This window comes from Ornithorhynchus anatinus, chromosome 4 (genome assembly GCF_004115215.2).
Source record: "Ornithorhynchus anatinus isolate Pmale09 chromosome 4, mOrnAna1.pri.v4, whole genome shotgun sequence".
In the NCBI taxonomy this organism is placed as follows: Eukaryota; Metazoa; Chordata; class Mammalia; order Monotremata; family Ornithorhynchidae; genus Ornithorhynchus; species Ornithorhynchus anatinus.
The window spans coordinates 91,860,366-91,871,342 of NC_041731.1; the positions used below are offsets into that span (position 1 = coordinate 91,860,366).

General features: G+C 58.1%; 1 protein-coding gene across 4 annotated transcripts in view; it reads right to left on the reverse strand.

Moving 5' to 3' along the window:
• Positions 1-10,597, reverse strand: part of PTBP2 (polypyrimidine tract binding protein 2) — a 96,342-nt gene extending 85,745 nt beyond the window's left edge. For all 4 annotated transcript variants that reach the window (XM_029063640.2, XM_029063638.2, XM_029063637.2 and 1 more), the window contains exons 1-2: positions 10,289-10,597; positions 6,035-6,065 (exon numbers count right to left, since the gene is read on the reverse strand). In XM_029063640.2, coding sequence (XP_028919473.1) covers positions 6,035-6,065; positions 10,289-10,296 — 39 coding nt within the window. In that variant the 5' untranslated portion in view covers positions 10,297-10,597. The remainder of the gene's footprint in view (positions 1-6,034; positions 6,066-10,288) is intronic.
• Between the last annotated feature and the right edge of the window lie 380 nt (positions 10,598-10,977).

Genomic DNA, 10,977 nt, shown 5'->3' on the forward strand with positions numbered 1-10,977 from the left:
GAAGCTCATCCCCAGACTAAGCCTGTGGCAAGGGAACGCGTCCACCAACTCCGGTCTACTGTACTCTCCCAACCGCTTAGTACGGCGCTCAATAAATACCACTGAACGACTCCTGATGACGCACATTTTACCGGCCTCGGTCTGACGACTCTGAGCCACGGGGAACGACGATTCCACTCACATTCAAGAACTGTAACTGAAAGCACAGAACCCGTCATCTCGTAGTTTGGATTCTTTTTCTCCTGCAGGCATTACTCTGCACTTCCACACGCTGAATCTTATTTGCCGTCGTCCAGCCCGGAGCTCATTTTTGCGGTCTTCCTGCAATTAATCTTCTCATTGGGCTGTAGGGCATTTCCCCACCCAGAAACTTATAATTATTACCGGTAAATCTGGAGACGTCATCGTAGCCCTCCCTCTTCTGAACGGTCTTGTTCGACGAAATCAATCCTAACACCGAAAAAGGTATCATTCAATCCTCCCCTTGTTTCCGGATTTCTACCCAGCCCTGACCGTGTCTTTCCATTCCCCTGAAAACGATAAAAAACAAAGACCGAAGTGGAACCTTTGGAAACGCCTTTAGAAAACATAAGCATACTGTGTCCACTGGTTCTTTCTAACCACGGGACTCCTGACCTCTTATAAAAACTGCAACAGATTGGTAAGGTTTACTATCCCTTACAGAAACCACACTGTTTTCCCTCAGGGGACGGCGTTTTTCTAAGTGCTGGCCGCTTCTAAACTTCATTATAAATTCTACGACTCCCCCATACGAGGAAACGTGTAATTCCCCCCGATCACCTCTGGAACCCTTCTGAAGACGGGAGTCATACCGGCGATCCTCCAGTCCTCGCGGCCGGCGGCCGTTTGTAACAACAGGTTACTCATTCTTGCCAGGGGTTTTGCGAAACCCTTGGGTGGAGGCCCTCCAGCCTCCGTAATTTGTTTACGTCCAGTTAACCAATTAGATCGAAAATATCCTAGGGGCCACCAGAATTCAATTTAGTCTTTCAGGGCTACACGGTGCCTGACACACAACTCCTGCCCCAACACGAACTACTGATCAATCAGGAAATAGGAGTGAATGAATTTATTGAAGGTTTACTGTGTGCAGAACACCGTACTAGGCGCTTGAGAAAGTACACTGTGACAGAGTCGGAAGACACGTTCTCTGCCCGCGATGAGCTCACAGGCTAGAGAACTACGAACCGGACGTATCATCCGTCTCCAAATAGGAGTTATTCATTCGTTCGATCGTATTTACTGAGCGCTTACTGTGTGCGGAGCACCGTGCTAAGCGCTCGGAAAGTAGACTCCGGCAACAAATGGAGACAGTCCCTACCCAACGACGGGCTCGCCGTCCAATGACACTAAACTACACATTTCCATTTAAAAAGAACTAGATCGGCTGACGTTCCTTTTAAAAGGAGGGCTTATCTGATGGTGCCCCAGATGGCTCAAGACTGATGCCTGATTGACATTCCCTTATGGATTGCGTGCACAGAGAGGTTCTCGTTGCCTCCCTACAGGTTTTCGGGAGATTACTGTACCATAAGATTAAAGTTTTTACATATTTAGGTATTTATTAAGCTCTAGGAGTTGGGCACCGTACTGAGACTAACCTCTGGGGTAGACACAAGCGAATCGCGTTGGACACGATTCATGTCCCAAGCGGGGCTCACAGCCTTAATCCCCATTTTACAGAGGAGGGAACCGAGGCACCGAGAAGTGAAGTGACTCGCCCAGAGTTACGCAGCAGACGTGGCGGAGCTGTGATTAGAAGAGAGGCCCTTCCGACTCCCGCCGGGCCCAGGCTCTGTCCATCGGGCCACACGCCGCTTCTCCCTAGGCACGGACCGCCGGTGAGCCGGGTCAATTTTTCTCGCCCCCTCCCCCTCCGGGTTGGATACCGCATCCCTGAACAGGATGCTCGGACCTCCGTCGTATTAGCCGACACCCTGGTCGTGGTGCTACGTTGGGTGAATCACCGCATGCCACTGCTGTCTCATCAGCGATCGAATGACCGATACATTCTGCTTCTAACTCGCCTGAGACTTATATTTAGGGAAGGGACACCTCACCCCCAGTAGGACTCTAGAAAAAGGCCTATAAGATCATATAATAATAACGTCGGTATTTGCCGAGCGCTCACTAGGCGCCGAGCACTGTTCTAAGCGCTGGGGGAGATTCGGGGTCATCAGGTTGTCCCACGTGAGGCTCGCAGTCTTAATCCCCATTTTACAAAGGCGCCGAAAAACTAAGTGACTTGCCTAGAGTCGTTCACTCATTAGTATTTATTGAGCGCTTACTGTGTGCAGAGCACTGTACTAAGCGCTTGGAATGTACAATCCGGCAGCGGATAGAGACGATCCCTGCCCACTGACGGGCTCACAGTCTAATCGGGCCACACGGCTGACAGGTGGCGGAGCCGGCATTAGAACCCATGACCTCTGACTCCTAAGCCCGGGCTCTTCCCACTGAGCCGCGCTGCATCCGGACATGGGTATTTTTTTCTAGAACGGATCTTAATCTGTGATGTAGATTATAGGAAGACACGACCCACCGTCACAATACAGCCGCATTTTCAAGGATCGCGACGCGGACACGTGCCAGTATAACAGAATTGCCGTTCCCCAAATACCGCAGGGCGAGGAGGGGGAAACCATTAAATTCCACCATTGGGTTTAAATCATTCAATCACCCGGCCCCCTCCTACCTCCACCTCGCTACTCTCCTACTATAACCCGGCCCGCACGCCCCGCTCCTCTAATGCTAACCTATCCACTGTGCCTCCATCTCCTCTATCTCGCCGCTGACCCCTCGGCCACGTCCTGCCTCTGGCCTGGAATTCCCTCCCTCCTCAAATCCGACAGTCACTCTTCCCTCCTCGAAGGCCTTACCGAAGGTACGTCTCCTCCGGGGGGGGCCTTCCCCGACTAAGCCCTCTTTCCTCCTCTCCCACTCCCTTCGGCGGCGCCCTGACTTGCTCCCTCTGCTCCTCCCCCATCCCAGCCCCACAGCACTCAGGTGCAGATCCGTAATTTATTTATATTGCCGGCTGCCTCCCCCGCTCCAGACCGTGAGCTGTAACGGAATGTGTCTGTTTACTGCCGTGCTGCCCTCTCCCAGGCGCTTGGTACAGCGCTCTGCACCCGGGAAACGCTCAATAAATATGACCGGATGAATGCACGGAAGACCGGCAGGTGACGAATCAGGAATTTCCTCTCACGGGAGGCTGTGCGGCTGGAAACAGCTCAGAGTTTCAGTAGATTTCCGGGGAGCGGTCCACGATGGGATGCCCCAAGCCAGGGGCTGGGGCAGTGTCATCCCGGAGAACGACCGGCCCCTGGTCTGGAGCTGAAGTACGTATCAGAAGCGTCCCGAAGGAGCTCTGAGTCTTCCCGCCCCCCGATACCTCCCAACCCCTCCCCCAAATCGATCGATCGATAGTATTTGGGCACGAGCGCCGTTAGGCAGACCACTCTTACTAGGCCCCGGAAGAGTAGAATTAGTAGACCGGTCCCTCGGGGAGTTTACACTCGAGCAGGACGGAGACACTAAAGGAAGTGGCAGAATAAAAGTTACACACGTAAACGTTCCCGAGCTCGGCTGGCACGGAAGGATGAAGCCGACGACGGAGGTGGTTAAAATTAAGCAGGAAAGGCCTCACGGGACAGCTGGGACACGTGCCCGACCTGATTATCTTGCACCTACCCATCGCTCAGCGGAGTGCTTGACGCACAGTAGGCGCTTAACGAGTGCCACGATAATAACGATAACAGTAATGATGAGAAGTGAGTGGAGATCGTGAAGCTGATCCATCAAGAGCCTCAGCCGACACCCGTGATCGGCGAGTGGGAGGCACAGGAAGAGCTGGCAAGAGACTGAGGAGTTTCCAGAGAGATAAAGAGAACTCTGACCGGAGAGGGTCGTGATCAGACAAACCACGGTTCGATAGGATTTTCAAAGGGGAAGGGTCCGAAGTGTTGAAGGCAGTCAAGAGGTCACAGGGGATAAGGCAAGGGAGCCTTCGCCGTCCACGAAGAGGGAGGTCTCGGGCAGATGCCGAGACTGGATCGGAGGTCAAGACAGAGGGTGGAGGAAAGGAAGTGGAGAGGCGGCCAAGTGAATACAACCCATCAGACCCTCAGCCTCCTCTCCGGCTCCCTCGCCCCGCCCCGTCCGATGCGTTTCCGGGCCGCCTCGGGGCCTACGAGGAGGGGCCGGGGAATCGCCCCCACGGCCGAAGTCCTATCGCTCCTACTGGGCCGGGAAGGCCCGAGCCGGCCCGTCTCCGCTTCTGCCAGCCTTCCGGCCCGCACGCGGGACGCTACGCCCCCTTCGGCCCCGTCCTCGTCTCTGGTTCCGCCCCACCCTGGCCCACGGACTGCAGAGAGCATCCTCCCCAACCGGGACCCCCCCTCCAGGTCCCTCCCACTTCCACTCTCGGGCGATCTCGAGGCCAGCCTCGCCCCGCCGCCCCCACCCTGGCGGGTCCCCTCCCTCCCTAGGGGGTCCCCGCCGCGCCGGACCGGGAAGCCCCCCGAGGAGAAGCAGCCGAGGGGAGGTTTGAGCCATTTTCCCGTCCCTCCCCGGCTTCCCTCCCACTGAGGAGAGAAGAACCAACACCCTGGAGGGAGGTGGCCCATGAGCACTGCACACTGCGGGCCCGGGCTTCATTACGCTAAGATCTTTCCGAAGAGGGGACTCCAGTGGAGACGAGGGGGGGGGACCCCAAAGTCACCCCCACGCTGCCCGGCGACGCGTCTGACCCACTGAGTCTCCAGCCGGTCTTCCCGCATGACTTTCTGGACCCTTCTCCGGCTTCTCCGCCATCCCGTGCATCCTACCCAAGGGATACCTCTCAGGTGACATCAAATACGACCGGGCCACCAACCCAAACTCTTCAGCGAATCCACCCTCGGTCCGTCCGGGTAGCGGGGCCGCTCCTATCCGATCTAGGGCGGATGACCTCCGGCCACGCTGACCTCCGGCTCTGGAAATCGGTCCTGGCAGAGAAGGGGCAGGGCGGGGCCGTGGTTGTGAGGGAGCTTCCCGGGACCGGGTGAACACTTTGCGCTATCTTGCGCCCAGCTTTCCTCCGACGCCGCTACCCGACTCCTTTCTAGCGTCAGGGCGGAGTCGGAAGTCCCCAGTTCATCAACAACGATCCTCTCTCTCCCTTTCCCTACTGTTTTATCCTACCTCCTCTCTCTTGTCTTCCCAGGGATCGGGCTACTGGACGGGAGGGAGCAAGACAGGCAAGACCGCGCGGCTGCAACGGCAGCGGAACACTTCTAGAACCTCGGTCGTCCCCACCCGCTCCGCTAGACACGCTACGAGCACGGGAGTCCGGGAGGGTCCGGGGACAAAAACCACAGCAGGGACCTCTCTCAAACACGTGGCTCCAGGAGGGGCTCTGCGCCTCACAGGCAGGTCGGCTGTCGCCGTGTGACCCCGGAAGCCGCCGTTCTGCTTCTGCAGACCCCTGAAACCCATCTCCACTTCCCCGAAGGTGCGGAACCCGCACGGGGCGAGTCACCCGGCTTCCCGGCGAACCCGCCCAAACCGGCTCACGGGAGTTTGGCGCTGTGCACGTTAACAGGGATGAGACGATCCCAGCTCCCCGAAATACGGTTCTGAGGCTCCTCGTTCCCCCTCCCCAGGCGCCTGCCAACCGGCAGAACATCGCAGTTCAAGACCCCTGTGGATTTAAAGAACAAAGCCCCTCTCTCTCTCTCTCTCTGCCGCTCAATTAAAAAACAGTCAAAAAAGTTCAATTTCGCGGTAAACAGGAGAAGTTATTGCTTCCCTAAAGACTTTAAACAGATAAAAGCAAGTCACCCGACTGGTGGGTCTTTAACGCCTAAGCTTTACTTGCAAGAGCGTGAACATTTAACTGGCTGAACTGGCACATGAAAAGGGATGGAAGCGGAAAGGAGAGGCCTAAACGATTTCCAACGACTCTATAAAAATGAAAGAGAATGTTTTCAAAGTTTCACATTCATCCCGTTCAACCGGGATCTCATCCTACCTTCACGCCAACTGCAACATCAGTGACCATGCTGGAAAGGAAAAGTAAAAAAAAAGGATTTTAACTTTTTTTTATATTTCTCCCAGGATGTGCTACCTTTTAAAATAAGTTTTATAGCAACCCCGAATTGGCCCGTTACTGAAAGTGCCCTGGGTAGAGGCCAGAGAAAGGAGGAAAGACCCGAAAAATCCCATTACTTTTCGGTCCCCTCATCAGTTTTCTTGAGACCACCTTGATGTCTTTATTGGAGGACACAGCTAAGTCACGACCATCAGACGACGTGACTTTTCGTGAACCTAAATGTTGATCCCAAACGCTGAGGACTTGTTTCTTGGAAGACACCCGCAACTTCCCAAACTCCATGCCGGGAACCACGTCTTATTATTTTTCTCATTTAATGAAACGGAGGCTTCTTAGGGTAAAACGGGCTCTATGAAGAGTACTCTACGTTGAGCAGAGAGGACCACAGATCCTTCCACATGGCCTAGTGGACAGAGCAGGGGCTGGGGGGGGGGGGGGGGGGAGGGTCAGAGGACGTGAGTTCTAATCCCGGCTCCGCCACGTGTCTGCCTTGTGACCTTGGGCAAGACGCATCACTTCTCGGGCCCTCAGTTCCCTCGTCTGTAAACCGGGCCTCGACGCTGCGAGTGGGACGGAGAGTGCGTCCAAAGCGCTCTGCTTGCGAGTCGCTTCATTTCTCTGGGCCTCGGTTCCCTCATCTGTAAAACGGGGATCAATAATAATGCCGGTATTTGTTAAGCGCTACGTGTCAAGTAAGCCCAGCCCTGGTGACGACGGCGCCTGGCCCACAGTAAATGCTTAATGCCATAATGATGATACTTCTTCTTTCCTCGAGGTGCTCACCCTTCCCCTGTAGACTGGAAGCTCAGAGTGGACAGGGACCGTGTCCACCAACTCCGTTAAAGAGCGCTCTCTCACGTTCTTGGTCCAGTGCTCTGCACACGGTAGGTGCTTGATGATAATGGCGGTATTTGTTAAGCGGTTACTACGTGCCAAGCGCTGTCCTAAGTGCCGGCGTAGATACGAGGTCATCGGGTTGTCCCACGTGGGGTTCACGGCCTTCCTTGATCCCCGTTTTCCAGATGAGGCCACTGGGGCCCCAAGTGAAGTGAATTACCCGAGGTCATACGGCTGATAAGTGGCGGAGGTGGGATTAGAACCCATGACCTCTGACTCCCAGGCACGGGCCCTTGCCACTAAACCACACTAAGTAGGACAGATGGGTGGGGTTTTTTCCTAGCCTTTTTTGGAGCCCTCTCTTTCCCTCTGCCCTTCCTCATCGCCCCTACTCCCTCCCTCTGCTCCTCCCCTCCCCCTCCCCACAGCACCGCTGCATATCTGTCTATATCATTTTCTCCTCCATTTATTTTATTAATGCTGCGCATCTACCTATGGTTCCATTTATCTATCTTGACGGTATTGATGCCCGACTACCTGCTTTGTTTTCCTGTCCGTCTCCCCCGTCTAGACTGTGAGCCCGCGGTTGGGTAGGGATCGCCCCTGTAGAGAAGAGGTGTGGCTCGGTGGAAAGAGCCCGGGTTTGGGGGGTCAGCGGTCGTGGGTTCTAATCCCGGCTCTGCCGCTCGTCAGCTGTGTGACTCTGGGCGAGTCGCTTCACTTCTCTGTGCCTCTGTTCCCTCGTCTGTCAAATGGGGATTAAAGACTGGGAGCCCCACGTGGGACAACCTGATTACCTTGCAGCTCCCCCAGCGCTTGGCACACAGTAAGCGCTTAACAAATACATTATTATCTGTTGCCGAATTGTTCTTTTCCAAGTGCTTAGTCCAGTGCCCTGCGCCCAGCAGGCACTCGCTAAATACGAGTGAATTCATTCATCCGATGGTATTTATTGAGTGCTTACTGGGCGCAGAGCCCTGGACTAAGCAATGAACAACCCACCTGCTTATCTTGTAATAATAATGGTGGCATTTGTTAAGCGCCTACTATGTGCCGAGCACTGCTCTAAGCGCCGGGGTAGCTACAAGGTATTCAGGTTTGTCCCACGTTGGGGCTCACGGTCTTAGCTTAGCGGCAAGAACCCGGGCTTGGGAGTCGGGGGGTCGGGGGTTCTCATCCCAGCTCCGTTGCTCGTCAGCTAGCTCTGTGACTTTGGGCAAGTCACTTGGCTTCTCTGGGCCTCGGTTCCCTCATCTGTAAAATGGGGATGAAGGCCGCGAGCCCCAGGTGGGACGACCCGATCATCTTGTATCTAACCCAGCGCTCAGAGCAGTGCTCGGCACTTAACAAATACCACTGTTATTATGACCTTGCACCTACCCCAGTGCTTAGAACGATGCTATATAGTAAGCGCTTAACAAATACCGACATTGTTATTAATCCCCGTTTTACAGAGGAGGGAACCGAGGCCCCAAGAAATGAAGTGACTTTTCCAAAGCCGATAAGTGGTGGAGCTGCGATTACTAACAACAGTTATAGCATCTGTTAAGCGCTGCGCGCAAAGCACTGTTCCAAGCGCTGGGGTTGATACAAGGTAATCGGGTTGTCCCACATGGGGCTCACAGTCTTCACCCCCATTTTCCAGATGAGGGAACTGAGGCCCAGAGCAGTGAAATGACTTGCCCGAAGTCACCCAGCTGACAAGCGGCGGGGCAGGGATTAACAATAGAATGATGGGATGCGTCAAGCGCTTACTACGTGCCAAGCACCGTTTTAAGGGCGGGGATAGATGCGGGTAATCAGGTTGTCCCACGTGGGGCTCGCGGTCTTCACCCCCGTTTTACAGATGAGGCCCAGAGAATAATAATAATGCCGGTATTTGTTGAGCGCTTACTGTGCGCCAAACACTGTTCTAAGCGCTGGGGTAGACACAGGGGAATCAGGTTGTCCCTCGTGCCGTTCACAGTCTTCATCCCCATTTTACAGATGAGGCCCAGAGACTAACAATAATAAGAACGGTATCGGTTGAGCGCCTACTACGTGCCAAGCGCCGTTCTAAGCACCGGGGGGAGGGGGGAGACGAGGTGATGAGGTTGTCCCAGGCGGGGCTCACCGTCTCCATCCCCATTTTCCAGATGAGGCCCAGAGAAGCGGAGTGACCGGCCCACGGTCACTCGGCTGACGAGAGGGGGCGGGGGGGCAGGCGGGATCGGAACCCGCGACCTCTGGCTCCCCAGGCCGGGCCCTTGCCGACGAGCCAAGGACAGAGCGTCCGGGGAGGGGCCTGGGTGGGCCTCGGGGGGCGTCGCTGGGCATCGGTGGGTGTCAGTGGGTCTCGGGGGGCGTCGGTGGGCCCCGGTGAGCCTCGGCGAGTGTCGACGTCTCCGGTGGGCCTCAGCGGTGATGGGCGTCGGTAAGCGTCAGTGGCCTCAGTGGGTATCGATGGGCTTCGGTGGGCCCCGGTGGGCGTCGACGGGGCTCGGTGGGCGTCGATGTGCTTCACTGGGCCTCGGTGGGCACCGGTGGGCTTCGGTTGGCCTCGGTGGGCCCCGATGGGCTTCGGTGGGCCTCGGTGGGCGGCGATGGGCCTCGGTGGGCGCGGATGGGCCTCGGTGGGCGCCGACGGGCTTCGACGGGCCTCGGTGGGGGTCGACGGGCCTCGGTGGGCGCCGACGGGCCTCGATGGGCCTCGGTGGGCGCGGATGGGCCTCGGTGGTGGTCGACGGGCCTCGGTGGGCGTGGATGGGCCTCGGTGGGCGTCGATGGGTGTGGATGGGCCTCGGTGGGCGTGGATGGGCCTCGGTGGGCGTCGATGGGTGTGGATGGGCCTCGGTGGGCGTGGATGGGCCTCGGTGGGCGTCGATGGGTGTGGATGGGCCTCGGTGGGCGTGGATGGGCCTCGGTGGGCGTGGATGGGCCTCGGTGGGCGTGGATGGGCGTGGATGGGCCTCGGCGGTGGTGGCTGGGCCTCGGCGGGGGTCGGCGGGGCCGGGCCCCCCCTCCTCCCATAGTGCTTCGCGGCCGTCCAAGATGGCCTCACGTTGGCTCCCTCCCCTCCGCCCCCATCGACGGGCGGGGGGGGGTCCGGCCGGCCAGCGGGGCCTCGGACGACCGTTACCGACGTCTCGCTTTCTTTCGGGGGGGGGGAAGGGGGTCCAGTTGCCGGGGGGGGGGGGCGCTCCCGGCCGCTCCCCGGGGCCCGGCCGCCGATGGCGTTGGGCGAACAAAGGAGCGGCCCCGACCCCCCCCCCCCCGCCGAGCCCCCTCCCACCCCGACCCCCCGAAACCCCCGGGAGAGGAAGGAGGGAAGGACGGGCCGGCGGGGGCCGCACCTACCCGTCCATTGCCGAACTGGCCGGAGCTCCGCTGCGATGGACCGAACGGCGCGGCCGGAGCCGGGCGCAAAGACAGACGGGCACGCACACTCCGCGGCACGCTCCGCGCCCCCTCCGCCTCTCTCACCCGCCCGCTCACACGGGCACACGCGTCCGCACACACGCCCCCCCCGCCATGCACGGCCCCCCCCACACACTCACACACACACACTCACACTCACACACACTCTCACACACACACACACGGCCGGGCGGAGAGAAAATGGCGGCCGCGGCCCGGCGGAAATTGCCGAGGGTGGCGGGGCGGCGGCGGCGGAAACTGCCGAGCAGCCGGCGGAGGGAGGGAGCGCGCCGCCGCGCGGGGGACGTTGGGAGGGGGGGGGGGGGAGGCGCGCGCCGCCACGAGGGAAGCTGCGCGCGCCGCCGCGAGGTGCGGGGAGGAGAGGCGCGCGCCGCCGCGAGGGAGGGTGCGCGCGGACACATTCTCCCCCTTCCCCTGGTGGGGCCCCAGAGGCCGTTGGGCCCTAATTTGCATATTGTCCTCGCCAATAATACTAACTATAATCGGAATGAGGATGGTCTTGGTTAAGGAAGGAGTGGGGGGGCGGGGGGAGGAGCGACGGGTCGACGGTCGGGGCGGGTGTTGAGCGCCTACTAGGTACAGACCACTGTTCTAAGCGCTGGGGGAGA